This window comes from Fulmarus glacialis, unplaced genomic scaffold (assembly GCF_000690835.1).
Source record: "Fulmarus glacialis isolate BGI_N327 unplaced genomic scaffold, ASM69083v1 scaffold4082, whole genome shotgun sequence".
Taxonomy (NCBI): Eukaryota; Metazoa; Chordata; class Aves; order Procellariiformes; family Procellariidae; genus Fulmarus; species Fulmarus glacialis.
The window spans coordinates 52,264-69,719 of NW_009195790.1; the positions used below are offsets into that span (position 1 = coordinate 52,264).

A 17,456-nucleotide genomic window follows, 5' to 3' on the forward strand; every position below is an offset into this window, starting at 1 on the left:
CCACCTCCTTCCCTGACACTTGTGGGACAGTGTCAAATAAACCCACAGCGTTTCTTTGTGTAGGCAATTTGTTTATGGTCGTAGCACAATGTGAGCTGGCAACACGCAGGAGGCCACCACAGATGGCAATTGCAGACAGATTCCCTGGCCAGGGAAGGGATTAAGTAAAGCTTTGGAGTGGCTGGGTTTGTTTTTATTTCTTTAATTTAACACATTAGGACAAGTTCCTAAACCTTTAAGTGTTTGGAGGCAATTATTTTCCAGCAGTTTGTCCTACGTGGCTCTGAGTCTGCTTACAGCGTCTGGCAGACCCACGTAGGAAGGAGTTTTCATCCAAGACTCTTGAGAATTTTGTGAAGTTGGCAGAGCCATGTGCAGCTTGCCCATGTGGGAGCAGAGACGTGATTTTGGCCAGCACGGTCAGGGTACCTAGCTCCCACAGGCTCAGCGGCATCCCCTTTGTGGGCAGTTACTGGCCAGAACATCTTTTCCTTCAAAGGTTCCTTTCTACTTCTGTTGGTGGAAATATCCAGGGCAGCATGGACAGCTTTGAACCTGCATTTGATGATGCTGGCCTGACCTGACCAGGTTAAACCACAACAGGGTCCTACCTTAGACTGCTCTGCAGTGCTGGTGCCCAGCTGGCTCCTCTTCTCCAGGCCACCAGGAGCAATCACGTGGGCTGGCATGAAGGATCATGCATGATCCATGACCTTCAACATTGCTGTCTCTGCAGAGAGAGACCTGCTCTTCTGCCTGTCCTCCTGGGAGGAGTGGGGCTTTAGCCCTGCACCCACTGAACACCCTATCCCAGATTTGCACAGGTCTCAGTCAGAAGCTGGTTAAGCGGTGTGAGACGGAGCATACCGTTGTTAGATGACCAGGGGTGGTTTGGCCTGGGTGAGGAGAGGGGACACCTCACTGGGGACACTACCATCAGATCATGATAGGAGATGGGATGCCACATATTTTGGGAAGAGCATAAGCTGTACACTTATCCTACTGTGTTCTCCAGCTCCGCTGTCTCACGTTCAACAGCCATGTGAATTACTTGAAAAGTAAAAAGTTTGTTTCTTAGCTTCCCTTTTGTTTTTTTTCTCATGTGTTGGTATTTCTAAAGGATCAAGGCACTGCTTTTCCTGCCAGCCCTTGCTTGTGTTTAGGGAGGGGTTTGGCAGGCACCACAGGGATTTTCCAACACTTGGACTCCTTTCAAAGGCTTATTTTCCATCAGTGTTGTTTATCCATTTCCTTCATTTTTTTTGCTCAGAGCACAATTAAAGATTCCTGATATAGTTCCTAAAGCAGAGATTTTTAGCTGTTGGTTTGCTATCAGTCAGAGACTGGGAGACACGACCAGCAACTGCTCAGGCTACGCTTTTCAGTGTAAAGCCAGGATTGCACCAAATGTCTGCCCTTCTGGTTCCCTGTTAAGATAATCGATAGCACAGAGGATCATCCCCAGTTACGATGAGCAGCTTGGGGGGGATCAGTGCAGCAGGCAGAAGTCGCAGTTCACGATAAGGCCAATGGGTTGGAATTGCTGCTTTTGAGGAAACGCATGAGTTGATCTTCGCAGGGCTTTCAGCAAAATTAAAGAAAATAATATTTGTGACACAATTATACAGTAATTTCAAAGAAATCCTTTATATTTGAGCTAACTGTACACTGAAAACCCTCAGCAGTCTCTTTCTTCCCTGTCATCTCAACCAGTTTACGTGCAAACCCTGGTGTACACATCTAAAAGGTCTCATCCACGAGGATGCACTTTAGTCCTAATAAAAAGGATGCCCTTGTTGTTTTCAAGTATCTGTTTTTACCTTAAATCATGCTTCTTTTATTTATTTATTCTGCAGATTCCTGAAACAAAACAACCTCCGGTCCCAAAGCTGGAATCCCCAGAGGGATATTATGAAGAGGCTGAGCCATATGATGTCTCTGTAAATGGTATATCACAGCTAACTCTCTGGGGGGTTTCATGTGGGAGATGGAGAACTTGAGGTTTATGAGAACAAGTAAACGAAAGTGCAGACATTTCTTAAAGCTTGTATGATAAATCTGTTTTCTGATGCTGCTCACACTTGATATTGCAGATCTAATGCTATTTGGAAAGAAAAGGCTACTGAATTACTCAAATTTTAACTTTCCTGTAGAAATAGGTAGTATGCCTGGGTTAATATAACATCACTGTAAAATATTATAAACCATTGTGGGTTCTCTTTGTCTTGATGTTTTTCTGGAAGATAGGCTGTAGTCAAATGCAGATTTCTATTAAGGAGTGAGTGGTGAAGCTGTGGTGGCTTGCATTCATGTCCTAGTGCTCTAGTTGTCCCTTTGGGGCTCAAAATCCATGACTGTTAGTCTGTTAGATGCGATAACCATTTTCATAATTGTCTATTTATTCAGCTACGTCTCTTGTGGCAGTTAGCCATCTGTAAACTTGATTAAAAAGCCCCACTTCATGTGAGGGGACAGTGTGTGGGTTTCCTCTGCACACACTCGCTCGCCGCCTGGGTCGGCACCTCCCAGCAACATCCTCAGCCGTGCCACCGATACCTGTCACCCGTGGGCTCCGCACCCCTTCTGGAGGAGGCTGCTGCACGCAGGCTGAGCTCCCAGATTCTCACTTTTTAAGATGTATTCCTGCATCCTTCTTTCGGTGAACACCCTTCGTGAGACATTACCTTCCTCTGATCTGGTAGCAGAGCTGATCTTGTCATCGCTTTATAATCCATTTAAGCCCAAATGACAGAGATTATATCGCTCTGCTGCAGGAGCAGATCTCTGCTCATCAGACTCGGCTGCAGCAGAGTGGGGTGCAATGATGTACATGGCGTGGGGCAGAGCTGTGTGGGGAGAGTTGAGGCAAGCAGAGAAGTGAGAGTTAAGGGTAAAAGATTTGGATCTAAACCCTTGGCTGTTGAATCTGAGCTGTTCGTGAGAGAAGCGGGGTCCTCTCCAGCCCCACTGTGCACTCCTGGGCTTTGAAGCTCCCTGGCAGGGAAGAGCCGGTGGTGCCACTGCCTGAAGTGGCCGGGGGTCGGTGTATCTGAACAGCCCTCACCGCGTGTGTGCACCTTGCACACCTGGACAGCTCGTAGCTCGGTGTGGGTCGCTGTTCTCCTGAAGGCGTAGGATTTACAGCGCTAAATAGAAAAGGGACATTTAGAAAGATCTTTGTTTCTCTGAACCATCCCATTTTGACTGCAACTTCATTACAGCAGTGAATGGGAAGATCGCGCTCAGCTCGGGTGGGAAAAGGTGCAGGTTCATAGTGGCCGAGGTGAAATGTGCCATTTAGTGCGGAGGGGAGGCCCCCCAGCTCTGCCACGTGTAGTTAGGTGCCAGCTCGGTTTTGCCGAAACACTCTGGGTTGTTTGGCTGCGGGCAGGGCTGTGACAAGTGGGGTGCGGGGGCGTGAAGCCCTCCTGCAGCCGCTGCAGCCTTGTCCCCGCAGGGGGTTTCCAGTTGCCTGCACTGTAAGATAAATGGACTTTTTTTTTCCCTGCTGCGCATTGGGAAAGAGGATAACACGCTAAGAGCCATGGCATGTAAAGACATACACCGGATTAGCTGGAGCTTGGCCATGGATCTGTGTGCTGGGAAACCCGGGTTATGTTATCCAGGCAGCTCCATAAACTCGCATTGCGTTCAGAGCCTTGTCTGGTAGGTGTGATAAGCACACACCCAGCTTAAACCTCTGCTTTTCCTTGGTAACCTGCTGCTCAAAGATGCAAATTACACCCACCTTCCACTGAAATCCAGGCCGGTCAGATGCCTGAGGAAGCGAGAGATCAGAGCCCTGCAAGCACGGTCGAAAAAAGAGAGAAAAACCCGATACGATGGGAGCACTGTCAAAATGGGGCAGTCTGTGGCCGCTGTGAATAGCTGTTTGACCAGCGGGCTCGGTGTTTTACCGAGCAGTATTGCAGCCGTAAGCGGAGATAGGAGCCCGTGAAGCGAGCAGAGATGGGACGTGCAAGCCCAGGCAGTCCCTCGCCGGCGAGGTGTGTGGTGCCTTTCCCTCCTGTGACTGCTCAACCGCCGGTCCCCTCTGCAGGCCCCGGCAGGTCCCTTCTTCTACACAAACCACCCGGTGTGCTATAATGCCGATGGCTTTTAAGGTGGTTTGTGTGAGAAGGAAGGCGGCATCGTGTCACCGAGAATCTCTGTGCTTTTTGGCAACCTCGTGTTTGAGGTGGTGCCCTGGGGTGAGCAGGAAGGAGGAGCAGGGGGAGATGTGGAGCAGCAGGTATGTGGCAGGAGGAGGCTGTGGGGGGCTTGGGAGAGGGTGAAGGGCGGCACGCCATGCAGAGGGTAGGTCAGGCAGCGATGCTGGGAAGCTGCTGGTGCCCTGGTTTGCCTCAAGAGATCAGGCTCCAAATCCCATGGCACATGGGGCAAACCTGCAGGTCTCGGTCCTGCCTGTTGGTTCAACAAGTACAAAACTGGGCTCCCCATCCTTTTTCCCCTCTCGCCTTATCAGATGGTGATGGTACCCTGTACCTGTCCTACGTGGAGGGATGCTCATGGCTAGCAACTGCCTTGAGACCTTGGTGTGACTGCTATTGCTTAAGAACAGTCTGGATATGCATGGGTTTGCCCTGGCCAAAGATGCTAAAGCCTGACCCCAGTAACCCCCCAAGCCTCTGTGCTCACCCCCCTCTCCCCACAAGCCAGGTAGGGAAGGGGCCGGCGGTGCGGGGAGCTGCTGGTGGTGTTTCTGACAGAATTACAGCGCGAGCCTTGGAAGACAACCATGCATCTCCAAACAAATGGGCGTAGTGAAATCAAACAAAAATAGGAACATCTCTAAAATTAGCGGGTGCAGTGCCAAGAAAGGACATCAAAGCAAGCCTCCAGATGGGCTGAGGAGATAGAGGATTCGTGCAGCATCAGAGGTGGGACTGCGAGGCACTGTAACAAACCATGGGTGAATTAATTAAAGTGAAGCGGGCGGGTGAGACCCCTGGGTCTCGGGGTCCCTCTTTCATCAGCAGTATTCCCGCCTCTCCGCTGGGGACGCCTCTGCCTTTCATTTTACAGCTCCAGCAAATGCTGCTGCTTCCCTTTCCTCCTGGGCTGAAATGTGTTAAACCGTTATTGTCCTCCTCTGCATTTGCATAATTGAAGGGTGTGATAAGAAACAGAGTGAAAAGGCAAGGGGCAATGTGACTGCCAACTGAGCAATAATTATTCTGGCTGAAACAGCTCATCTGCCCTGGCTGATTTTAATTATGATGACGATGATTCTGTTTTAAAGGGAATTGCCATGTTTGAGGGGATGGGTTGGAAACATTGTCCTTGTTTGAAGTCTCACCATACAGTGTGCTCTTCCGTTGGCAGCAGGGACGGGGCAGCCTCACCGGCCAAGCGGGGAGCGTGGGGCTGAGCCGGACTGACATCCTTGTTCTCCGTATTTGCTTATCTGTGGCTTTCTCTCTTTGTCTCCCTTTCTCTTTCCTTTTGACTGTGCAGGTCTTTTTGGTAGGCTTGCTGCGGCTGGACCCAGGCCAGGGTTGCAGGTTACTGAGGGCGTTATTTATGCCACAATAACGATGGGTATGGCATGCTTTCCAAACCTGAAGTGCCTTTTTTTTTTTTTTTTTCTTTTTTAAAAAAAACCCCTCTGTTTTAGCAAAGATGACGAGGTATCTCCTCCTGGTATTGCCCATTACACCATTACATGCATGGAGGGTAACTACCTCTCCCCTCTCTCTCCTCATGCTGGATACACAAGGCAGCATTTTTGTGCGCGTTTCCCTGTGCTCAAGATGACAATGAAGAGAACTTCCCTAGCCTTTATTCCCCTGGTTCTGACCACTGGTGTGGAGCTGATAGGTGGTAATGCTGGCTGTATTGACAAGTAGCCGTTCAGCGAATGTTGAAGGCGCTCTGCTCTACAGAGGCAGCTCTGGCGTACGAGATGGTTGGAGCTTCCCGCACCATGGTATTGATTTAGCTCCCTGGGAGGTCGTGGGAGGACAAACAGGAAAGCAGAGGTAGATTAGATAATGACCTCCAAGAACATGGCTGCCACTGACGTCACGGCAATGAGAGGATAAAACTGTGGTCTTAGTTGAAACTGCCAGTAGATGGAAATGGAGGCTTTGTACTGAAGTGCCTGAGCTGTGTGACTTGGGATTGAGTGAGCCTTAGTAGTGATGACAGCGTTGTCTCAAGTCACCTGAGCAAGGTTTGTCCCAGTTTGTCAACTACACAGCATGGAAAACGCCTTTCCATCATGAGGCTGTAGCAGCGTCACCGGGCCAGCAACGGCTGCAGCTCTTCAAGAAGAGAAGAGCTTATCTCATGAGGCACTTGTGGTTGTGGTTGATGCACAAAAGAGAAACCAGGGCTCCCACTGAGAGCTTGGAAGAAAAGTGTTATTCCCCCAGGAACAAGGTGGCAGCCCGAGACCTAATGCCTAGGTGAGGGGCACCAGAGACATCCAAAAGAGGCCAAAGGGGCAGTTAGCGGTAGCCCCATGTTGATAAGGAGGGAGATTTAGAAGATGAGGTTCCCTTAGGCATCCTTGCTGCTGCTGCATAAGGAAGGGTCTCTGCAGTGCAGAGGTTCAGCTGCTTGGTATTTCTAGGGATGAGAAACCTCAACTTTTACTCCATCTGAATTTCTGCCCAGGATGCCTGTGGACAAGGTCTGCATAGTGATAATGCATTGGGGGGTAATGTTCTCCCATAAATTGGACAGTCCAATACATTGAGGGTATGGAGATGGAGAGCCAGTAGTGTGCTGTCAGCACCATTCAGAGACTTTGAAAGTGATTATTTGCTTTTTAATAAGTCTGTTTAATTGGTGCTGCTTTGATCACTTGAGGGATGTTACAGAGTGAGATTTCACTGGGGGTAAGGCTGAAGCTTTGTTACTGCATCTCAGCTCCTTTTATCTTAAGAACAAATAAACCCAACTTAAGAAATGTTCTTTAGTGAAGCTCCTAATGCTTTTTTTTCCTTTTCTTTTCTGGCTGCTTTTCCTCTCTTTATTTTGCACCAATCTGATAATGTTACTTTCATGTGGATATTAAGATTTGATGAGAATCAAAATTAGATTAAAGTCTGGTGAGAGAAACTTAATGATATTCCTCCGTGCTGTTCGGTAGGACGAGAATGCAAACCCCTGCACAGATGCTGCCCAAATCTTACCATCTTGCTATGTGAGCTTACCTTGCGAATCACAGCCGTACTGTTAACGCCAGCAGAGCATTGCAAATTCCCCTGCAGTCAGTGGGAACATTTTCATTGTTTCTGATGGGTCTGGTACCAATGACCAGCTGTTCTTATCAGCTGAAAACTCCAATAACCTACAATACATTAGAGCTGGGTATTGAAAATCCCAACTCATCTTAATAACATAGCAATCCATTTAAGAATGAACATGAAAAATGTGATTACTATTATTTACAGCTGCCACTTATGACTAATTTTTGCTGCTGCAGCAATGTATTACTTCAAAGCCCCTTGCTGTCCCTTAGATGCTGAATAGAGAGAGAGACCTGTTAGCCCAGAAAGGGAAAGTGGAATGACGTCTCAAGTACAGTAGATCATTGCTTCCTGCATGGCCTCGCAAATACCATTTTTACTTCCGATATTCAGAGGACAAGGGCTGATGTAGCTTGCTGTTGCCTTAAAAATTGTGAGTGTTTGGCTTGAAGCGGAAAGTAGAAAAAGCATCTTTTGGGGAAAAAAAGCAGCAAACATCAGAAAATGTCTAAGGGAATGTTCTCGAATTTGTGGTCAACTGAGAAGTGTCTTTTGAGTGTTTGCTAACTGAGACTATTGAGGCACAAAACATTGCAATAAGATTAATATTGGGCTAGAAAGAAAAAAGGATCTATGAGGGTTGTTTTCCTATTGATTATCCTCCTGTAGGAGAGCCTCAAAAGACATGTCCCTGCGCTGGAAGCTTTTGCATGTGTGAGCATGGCTGAGGCAAGCAATAGGCTCACAGTTGTCCTAGAAATGTATTTAATGATAGAGCTTTGCTTTGTTATAGAAGATGGTGAAGCTGTTAGTAGCTCCTATGAATCTTATGATGAAGAAGAGAGCAGCAAAGGCAAGTCAGCAACCCATCAGTGGCCGTCCACAGAGGCCACCATTGAGCTGATGAAGGATGCCCGCATCTGTGCATTCCTGTGGAGAAAGAAGTGGCTGGGACAGTGGGCAAAACAGCTGTGTGTTATCAAGGACACCAGGTTGCTGGTGGGTACATCCTCCACTCTCTGCCTAAAACAACCTATTTCCAGGAGCTGGGGAGGGAAATGGTGCCTCAGGCCATGTTAACTAGCGGGCGAAAACAAAGTACCTCTAGAAGCAATGCTTCAAAAAACGTGTCCCAGAGATTTGGGGATCTCATTCCATTTTCAGAAGGGATGTGAGCATGGGACTGCTGAGGGAGGCACAAGGGCACATTTGAGGCCAAAATCCCAAACTCTCAAAAACGCCTAGAGATGCTTTTTGGGAAACTTTTTGAGGTGGTTAAACAGAAGGGATGCTTATCCCACTGGCTAACCACATACTTGATCCTCTACCAGTATCTGAGAGATATTTCAGACTGCATATGCATGTACATAGATGTATGTGTATCTCTATACGTATAGAGATGTCCTGTGTGTAGTCTGTGTAGGCATCACAGCCTTGTAGGACCTTCCTGTGTTCGGTGCACTTAATGCATGTGGTTGCACTGAGCCACTTCTAAGGTTGTGTTCACGCCAGCAAGTGAGAGGGAATGCTGCTCCTCAGCCTCTTACCTGCCCTCCCATCTTCTTTCCCCAGTGCTACAAGAGCTCCAAAGACCACAGCCCTCAGCTCGACGTGAATTTGCTGGGCTGCACTGTCATTCACAAGGAAAAGCAAGTGAGGAAGAAAGAGCACAAGCTGAAGATCATCCCCATGAACGCCGATGTCATTGTGCTGGGGCTGCAGAGTAAAGACCAGGCAGAGCAGTGGCTCAGGGTCAGTGGCGTCTTTGGGGCTTGCCCCGCTGGTGCTCCCATGCTTCTACCCTGGCTTTGTGGGGAGACCATATCTTATTTCAGTCCTGTCCTTGTGTGCTTTGGCTCCCTTCCTCACTGCAAGCCCGTATACAAATACACCACTTCATTTTCACGTCCCGGGATAGCTTCTTCCTGCAGCTCCCTGCCGCCTTCTGCGTGCGGGAGGCCGCAGAGGGACCTCCCAGCCCAGCTGCTGCGGCAGGAGGGATGTCTGGATGTTGGGTGCCCAACATGAGTTGGCTGAGGACAGGGGGAGATGTGGCCCTTTCCCTGAGATGGCAGCAGAAGAAGGAGCCTTCGTGGAGCCCGGGGCAGCAGCAGGGCTGTGAGGCGCCGGGGCTGCCTTTGCTGGCAGCCTCTCCCCGGCTGACTTGGGTCCGGCAGTTTCTGCTGGCCGCCTGCTGCAACACCAGGGAAGTCCCCAGGGTCACAGGGAGCGTAAACCGTGGGTCTCCCAGGCTGCTGTGGTTTTGCCTGTCCTCTGTGGGGGAGAAGTATTGATCCCGTTACTGCAGCTCTCTCACCAGGCTATGGCTTCCCCTTCTGCACAGGTAATCCAGGAGACCAGCGGTCTGCTGTGCGAAGGAGGCAGTGAAGGCAACCAGTACATCCCGGATTCGCAGCGTCTCAGTTACCCAAAGGTACACCTTGTCTCTACAGAGAGAACTAACACTCAGGCTTTTCCACCCTGTTCCTTTAATAAATAATAGTTGTAGGTGCAGTAATTTTATCTGAGCAAAGACTGATACGAGTGTAACCAGGCCCCTGTTCTGCTGAAAAGGAGCATTATTGGAACAATCTTAATTTTCCTTTGCAATCTTAATTTTGTTGCTACATCTTTCCCCCAAAACTGACTCGGCATTGGGCTCTCCTCCGTACAGCCACTATCTCATCCAACGGGACAGTTGTGCTCACCAAGAGCTTTGGAAGGGACATAGACCCTTGGATGCCAGGGCTTGGGCCAGTCTCTAGTCCAAGTTTAGGTGACACTCCCCTGGGGGCAGCTTGTTCCAAAACAGTGAGAGGAGAAAGAAATCTTCATAAGTCCAAAATGGACCTGTTTGGGCACTGGCCAGTTCCTCTGCCCATGCCCTCCTACAGGGACTGGTAAATGCCCCCACCAGCCAGGCTGCAGGGCAGGAGACCACAGAGTCACCTCAGAGGCGACTGCAGCCGTGGCAGTTCATGTGCTGGATCTGCCCATGCTGGGCTCAGAAGCAATGGGGAGGGCACAGCGTGAGTGGGCGAGTGGGAGATGTCTGAGTGAAAGCATCTGCAACGGAAAGGGTGGGACCTCGTAATTTAGGAGGAGGGAAAAAGGCACTCGCGGCGGGTGCTGGCTGGAGGAGTGGGTCATGTGCATCTGCGGAGCTTGTGTCTGGTGCTTGTTGACAGGTGGAGGTATCTGAGAGGTACTCTGCAGCCTCCGAGAGCGGGAGCAGCACGGATGGCCACCCAGAGACAGCCGAGACAAAAGATGGTAAAATCTCACCCTGGGAATGACAGGGAAACTGGGCCATCGACCCTCCATGTGGCGAGGGTTTCTGTAGCTTCTCCTGCCACTGCCACCTCAAACTGACCTGATGCAGGGTGAAAGCTGCGTGTGAATTCGGTGCCTGTGAATTTGATTTCAGTGCTTTTTTCCATAATGAAGTGATAGGTGGATGTTGGGATTTCTCAGCAGGTCCGGAGTTAGGATAGGGCTTGAGAAACCTGGGTGTGATACCTGCCCTACTGCAGAGATCCTGCATGACTCTGGGCAAGTCACTTTGGGACAGTTTGAGATGGCATAAATGCAACCTAGACTTTCCCCAGAGATGTCTGCAGAGAAACTTGGGGTACCTGTGTGAAATGCTGAGCTGTCTCCAGTGGAAGAGTTACACCTTCACACTAGGGCAGCCGACTCTGGGCTTTACGCTGCATTTTCCATCTATAAGATGGGGCAGGTAAGTACATTAAAAGAGGAGATGGTCTATTAGAAGGATGGTGGGACCATCTATATATTGAAGAGAGAGAAAGAGAAATCCATGCTGAGGACTCACTGGAGTCGCCCAACAGATGGAGCTTGGCTGCCGAGTCCCTCTGCACTAGGACTTCATCATTTTGTTATGATAGCGGGAATGAAAATCTGGTCTAAAAACATCCAGCTTGATTTCTTACCAGGATTACCCGATGATTACACAGCCATATTCACGCACTGACTGATGTGCTCGGTAGAAAAATGCAAAAGAGGCTCTTTGGTTATAAGCTTTTCCCCCTCCCCGCCTTCAGTCCCTCTTTTAGAAAGGAAAAGAATTGAATGCAGTAAATATTTATGGGTAATGTTTTTAATTCAATTCTTTGTAGTGTAAGAAAGCGAAGGGAGGTTGGCATCTGCACAGCAAGACCTGTGCAAACAGCCTTCCCACAGCCCTGCAGCGACTGGCGTTTGGTCAGAACTAGCCAAGCAATATAAATTAAGTATCTTCGGAAAATCACTTAACTGAGATTACTGGTGCCATCTTGCTCATCATCTCCCTGGGCTTTGGACTATTACAGCCTGTCCCCGAGTCACAGGTTTGCCCTCTGCAAGGGACGTGTGTGCCGCAGCGCTGTTGGGTGCAGGACAGCAGCGCAGGCAGCTTTAGGGCAGGACACCCAGCTGGGACAGCAGGCTGTGTGTATGGCTGTGAGTTGGGAAAGCCACACGTGTCTTTTTCTTTTCCGGTAGTTAAGAAGAAGGGCACAACTGGCCTGAAACTGAGCAACCTCATGAACCTCGGGAGGAAAAAATCCAGTTCCCTGGATAGCCCAGAGAGATCCCTGGAGACTTCAAGTAAGTGGCAGCGTGAGCCCCTCTGCAGGGACTTGTCTCAGGGCTGGATCTAGGTGTGCGGGGCAGGATGAGCACCAGGCATCATCCTCCTCAAACGCACATGTGCCAGGCTGTCGTGCTGCGGGAGGCAAAGAGGCCACAGTCTGCTTGGTCCGTGCCAGTAAACCCATGCAGATTGTAGTGCCTCTTACACGTTAGGGTGACTCTGTGGCTTACAAGGGTGGGCAATAGCTCTCAGGGTGACCCAAGAGGAAGGGCAGGTAATACCAGACATGCATGCAGAGGACATCTGTGCTGCTTTTCCTGGGCATCAGCCCAGGGTGTGGGAGTCAGCAGGGAGAGAGTTGTGTGGGTCAGCTGGTATTCACCATCTGGGACCAACTTTGTGCAACCATCTGCAGCCAACTGGCTGCTCCAAATCTAACCTGAATTTCAAGGGTCTCATTTTGAACAGACTTTTACCCTTTTCACCCTGTTTCGTACAGATAAGACACTTGTCTTTGTGCTTTTGCTCTTTGTCTTTGCCTGTGGCTTTGTGTTGTGTGGTGATCTCGGAACTTACCCATCAGACATCCCCACGCACACAAATGAGTTTAGATTCCTCTCCGCGTAGCGTGGAAAATGTGCTTAAGTAACCTGTGCTTGCTTGCAGGTTACCTGAATGTGCTAGTGAACAGCCAGTGGAAGTCCCGTTGGTGTCAGATAAAAGACGGTCACCTCCATTTCTACCAGGACAAGAACCGAAGCAAACTGGCTCAGCAGCCCCTGAGTTTGGCAGGTTGTGAAATTATCCCAGAGCCAAGCCCTGATCATCTCTACTCCTTCCGCATCCTGCACAACGGGGAAGAACGGGTCATTCTGGAGGTAGGGTGTATATCTCCAAGAAAGCTCTGCTTTAACTCATCAGCTTGGGTGTCTTAGTAGGCCTAAATGCCAGTGAGGTCCTCCAGAGGAACCCTCAATCCAGCAAAACAGAACCCAAAGCGTGGGACTTTGGCTCATCTGCCTGTGGTCACCTAGAAGTTGTCCCACCTAGCTGGTAATCCAGGCTGTGTCTGATGCTGGCGCCTCCAGAGGACCATTCAGCCTTCATCTTAGGCACTCATCTTAGGATGGGATGAAGGGTCCTCTGGAGGTGCCCATCTCTCTCCACTGACTATAGGATAACCTTGGATAATTAAGTTATATGAGGTGCATTTCAGATGGTTAATGTTAGATGAGAGTAATGCCACTTCAGGGATTTAAGTCTGTGGTTAGGAGGAACAGAGAACTTCATCTTCTGAAAACAGAAAGTCCCAAAGCCATGGATCATGCATCCCAAGTAAACTGATCACAATCTGCCCCTGAAAGTGCAAGTGAATTCATCTCCATCTGTTACTTTCCTTTGCCTACATCCAGGACTGTTTATCTCTAATCTTAGTTCTCTCTGACGACAGCGTGATTATAGTAGGAGGTGGACAATGTGAGCAATTTCCTGTATTTTTCCAGTGGGTGGAATATTTATAGCTAAACAACTGACTTCGAGGGCCTGCCATGAAGTTTGAAGGTGTTTTTGTTTAGCTTCTGATTCAGGGTATGTCTGTGTCTAAGAAATTTTGCCTAATTACAGATGTGAAGAAGAGGTGCTGGGAAAATTTACACTTTGTGAATGGGAGAATCTGTATTTTGTTGGGATGTCAGATTCCATGTACAGACTGGCTGGCTGGCGGGCTTCCCAGGGACTGAAGTCTCTGCTAAATAAAACAGATTGAAAGCTTAAAATATACTTTCCAGTTTGGGATTCACTTGCCCTGAATTTTACTTTGTGCTTACTGCTCTAACTCCTCACATCAAAACAAAAGATGGCTGCATCAGCCCGCTTCTTGCTTCAGGTAGAAAATCCCCCACTACCAGGAAGCGTATGTGGCTATTTGCTAGAGCTGACTTCAAGGCACCATATTTAACTCTTCATTTTGCAAAATGTCAGGCTGTTCACTGCAGCTGGGAATTTGGTTAAAGTGAGGGGCTCTCTTTGATGTTCCCTGAGCCCACTTTAAACTCTTCCCTTCCCCTCTCCCCTGTGCAAACAGCCCTGGAAGGGGTTTGGGCTCTGGCATAAGGAACTTGCAGGCTCCTGATGTGTTGGGGTCTTGTTGCACGTCTGTGTTTGGCAGTCCCATTGCTGCGCTCTGCTGGTGCAAAATAAAACCCGCATGCTTTCCTTGCCAAAGCCGGCTTCCCGCCAGCATCTCCAGCCCCAGAGACTTCTCTTACTCTTGTAGGCAGCTGAGTTGATCATCATTGAAAGGAAAATGCAGACTCACTAGAAATTTTAGGAAGGAGTTAAGTAAAGAGCTGCATTCATATATCTTCCAAATTTGCGAATCAGTCCATATGCAGAGCAGGACTTCTTTCTTCTTTTAACGTGGTCTCAGGTTTAATGTAAATACCCAGCCGTTCATCTTTCCCCTTGCAAGCCCAGAAGGCTGCCAGCATACTTAGCCAAGGCTAAGCCTGCATTAGCCTGGGGAGTGCAGAGAAACTGTTCTTGCAACCTGTACTAGCTGTCTGATCACCTTGTAGGCGAAGTCCTCGGACGAAATGGGCCACTGGCTGGGCCTCCTCTTGTCGGAATCAGGTTCGAAAACAGACCCAGAGGAATTTACCTACGATTACGTGGATGCTGACCGGGTTTCCTGCATTGTGAGCGCCGCAAAGAACTCCTTCTTGTACGTCAGTGGTAATGCATGGGGGTGCAGGGACTGGTGGAGGGGAAGCAAGCCGGAGCAGGGGGTTGCGGGAGGTTGGCTGCCATGGGAATAGGTGATAAATTCACGGCTGCAGCTCAGTCGCTTTCTTTGGAAGCTCAGTGCGGGACAGGAGAGCACTTGTCATTGTCCCACCATGACACATCTAACCTGAGCTGCAGCTTGCCATGGGGCTAGGGGCACGTGCCCAGGTGGCTTTTGCAAAGGCAGGTCAGTGGGCTGGGCTTGGCTGGGGGGTGCAGGGCCATGGGCACCCAGCCACGCGGTTCACCGTGCCACTGGGGCAGGGGTTGTGCTGCTGTGGTGCTGTGCCCGAGGGCTCTGCAAGAAAGGATAGACCTCGGGGGAGATGTACCCCCACTGTGGTGGGTGCTGCTTAATGGGCAGTGGGAACAGTGACCACATTGCTGTGTGGCTCTACCTTCTCATCTCCTGCGTCTGGCCGCATGGCCCTGCCCAGACCCCAGGACCACTGTGTTCAGATGCCCCAAAATGCAGCACAGCGCGGCCGCGCAGCGAGACCAATCCCTCCTGATGGGATGTCTCACTGCCTGTTCACAGCTTAATGCAGAGGAAGTACTCTGAGCCCAACGCCTATATCGACAACCTGCCAAAGGGCAGGATGCAGCAGGAGGAGCTGTACGACGACGTGGATTTGCCAGGCTTGCCTGCGGTAAGATGCCCGGTGCCGCAGGCAGCTGCCCCGCTGCAGCCAGCTCTGCAGAGACCGTGGGCAAACATCTGGCCGGGGGGAGTCTCCGGCAGTGAAGGGGGAGGGTTTTCAAACTGCAGCAAAGGGGATGCCCAGCCCCTGCGGAAATCCAGGCTTTTGCAAGGGGGCAGAAGTGGGTGCTGGAAAGGAGTCGCTAAGGAATGGGAGAGAGGTTTCCAGCAAGGTGCTGTAGGGATCCTCAGGCAGCTGGGATAAAATCCCACAGTTTCCGTCAGCAAACAGCATGGATTATTTGGTGATAGATAGTGGGTTGTTTGGAGCCCGGTCTATCAAAATTCTTTTTTGATGCCTGTGAGAGCAAGTCCTGTGTGTAAGGACAAGAAAGATGGGCCATGCTGGGGATGGGACTCTTATCCTGGGAAAGGCAAAGAATCTGGCAGGGGTTGCTAGATGTACAACAGTGTGACATCCTTGCATGGGGCTGCTGCTACCATTGGAAAGACCTGTTGAAAGAAAGCAGGAGAGGCCTTTCCTTCAGTACACCAAAAAGCCCTGTATGGAATGACTTAGAGAATGGGGTTTTAGTTCCTCTGAGGTTTATGGAAAATACTCCAGATTGCCTGAGATGCTGCTGCTCTGCAGTGAGATGTTTCCTGTACTGCTGGCTGCAGCAGATGGTCCCTTTTCAGGGGAACATTCTTGTTTTGCAGGAAGAAGTACCCAAGAGTGAGAGCAAATTGGAGGGAGACCAAGACAGAGTATACCTGGATCTCACCCCAGTGAAGTCCTTCCTACACTGTGCTAGCAAGAAGTCATGCCAGCCTTCACCCCTCAGCTCACCGTCTTTAGAAAGGGCTGCCAACAAGAATGCAGCGGAGAGCACAGCCGAGACAGCCCTCGTGCCTAAGGAAGCTGAGCCCTGTAGTAAGGCAATGGAGACCTCGGAGCAGGTACTGCCCTAAACCATGGTGTGGGGCCAGGCTTAATCAGTGAGACAGTTCCCCCCACCACATCATCCCACTTCATCATTCCCCCTCCAGAAACACCCAGAGAAGCCAGAGCCCGACGAGGCACCACGGATGCCTGCCATCAAAATCCAGGCGCAGCAGCAGAACATCGCCTTCCCCCAGCCAGCCCCTGAGCTGCCGGTGGGCACAGTGACGGCGGGCAGTCCCCAGCTGGTGCCCGTGCCCCGGCCCAAGCTGCCGCTGCCAGGTGAGTGGGCTCTGCAATGGGTGCCCAGTGGGTGCCTGCTGCTGCAGGGGCTCGAGGAGAGGTGGTGCTCCAGGCGTGAGTTTTGCCCTGCTCGATGGTAGCTTTGTGATGCATCTCCTGGTTGGTGACCTTTCTAAGCCCCATCCATTTTGTTTCCAAGCTCCTGAAAACATTTTCCCTCCCACTTTTTCCCTGGCTGAGCTTGTTTTGGTGGGTTGTGTTTCCAGCAGCAGCAGTGGAAACCAAGCTGGGCAAGAACAGGACGGAGGCGGAAGTGAAGCGGTTTACAGAGGAGAAGGAGCGGCTGGAGAAGGAGAAGGATGAAATCCGGGCTCAGCTCACCCAGCTGCGCAAGGAGAGGCGGGAGCTGAAGGAAATGCTTGCAGGCAGCACAGGTAGAGCGGGGCAAGAGGCGATGCATGGAAATGAGCCAAGGTGGGGAAGGAGAGGGTGATAAACCTAGCCCACCTGGGACCAAAGGGGTTTTGCACCTCCAGCAGTGGGAAGACCTGGCACTCTGAGACAAAGCACGTAGCCTAAATCACGTAAGAGCAAGAGCTCACTCTGTCACGGCCCCTTTGGGGCAAGACATAAGGAAAATGTACAGGAGTAATACATGCTTCAGTCCCTGCTTCCCTCATGAGCTCCTTAAGTCCCCTGCAGCCTCCCAGAGCTGTGTGCTGAGGAGGTGCCATGTAGAGCTCCCACCAGTGCCTGGTGTCCACCCCAGCTCTGCAGTGGCTACCCAGGAACCGGCCCGCACCGAGCAATCCCTCTCTTTGCAGACAAGATCCTGGAGCAGAGGCTGAAGGAGATAGAAGAAGAGTGCAAAAGGAAGGAGAGCCGGAGGGTGGACCTGGAGCTGAGCCTGGTGGAGGTGAAGGAAAACCTGAAGAAGGCAGAGTCCGGCCCTGTGACACTGGGCACTGCTGTGGACACAACGCACCTGGAGAATGCAGCCCCCCGGGTACGTGGGGGGCACCCCTGGGATGC

General features: G+C 50.5%; 1 protein-coding gene across 1 annotated transcript in view; it reads left to right on the forward strand.

Moving 5' to 3' along the window:
• AFAP1L2 (actin filament associated protein 1-like 2) overlaps nucleotides 1–17,430 on the forward strand; it is a gene marked incomplete at both ends in the record, with an annotated part of 25,858 nt that extends 8,428 nt beyond the window's left edge. Inside the window, 14 exons of the mRNA XM_009588203.1 lie at nucleotides 1,857–1,947; nucleotides 8,014–8,219; nucleotides 8,793–8,972; nucleotides 9,565–9,654; nucleotides 10,409–10,493; nucleotides 11,724–11,828; nucleotides 12,481–12,692; nucleotides 14,391–14,536; nucleotides 15,137–15,245; nucleotides 15,762–15,785; nucleotides 15,959–16,198; nucleotides 16,289–16,463; nucleotides 16,691–16,858; nucleotides 17,249–17,430. Of these exons, the coding sequence (XP_009586498.1) occupies nucleotides 1,857–1,947; nucleotides 8,014–8,219; nucleotides 8,793–8,972; nucleotides 9,565–9,654; nucleotides 10,409–10,493; nucleotides 11,724–11,828; nucleotides 12,481–12,692; nucleotides 14,391–14,536; nucleotides 15,137–15,245; nucleotides 15,762–15,785; nucleotides 15,959–16,198; nucleotides 16,289–16,463; nucleotides 16,691–16,858; nucleotides 17,249–17,430 (2,013 nt within the window). The remainder of the gene's footprint in view (nucleotides 1–1,856; nucleotides 1,948–8,013; nucleotides 8,220–8,792; nucleotides 8,973–9,564; nucleotides 9,655–10,408; nucleotides 10,494–11,723; nucleotides 11,829–12,480; nucleotides 12,693–14,390; nucleotides 14,537–15,136; nucleotides 15,246–15,761; nucleotides 15,786–15,958; nucleotides 16,199–16,288; nucleotides 16,464–16,690; nucleotides 16,859–17,248) is intronic.
• Between the last annotated feature and the right edge of the window lie 26 nt (nucleotides 17,431–17,456).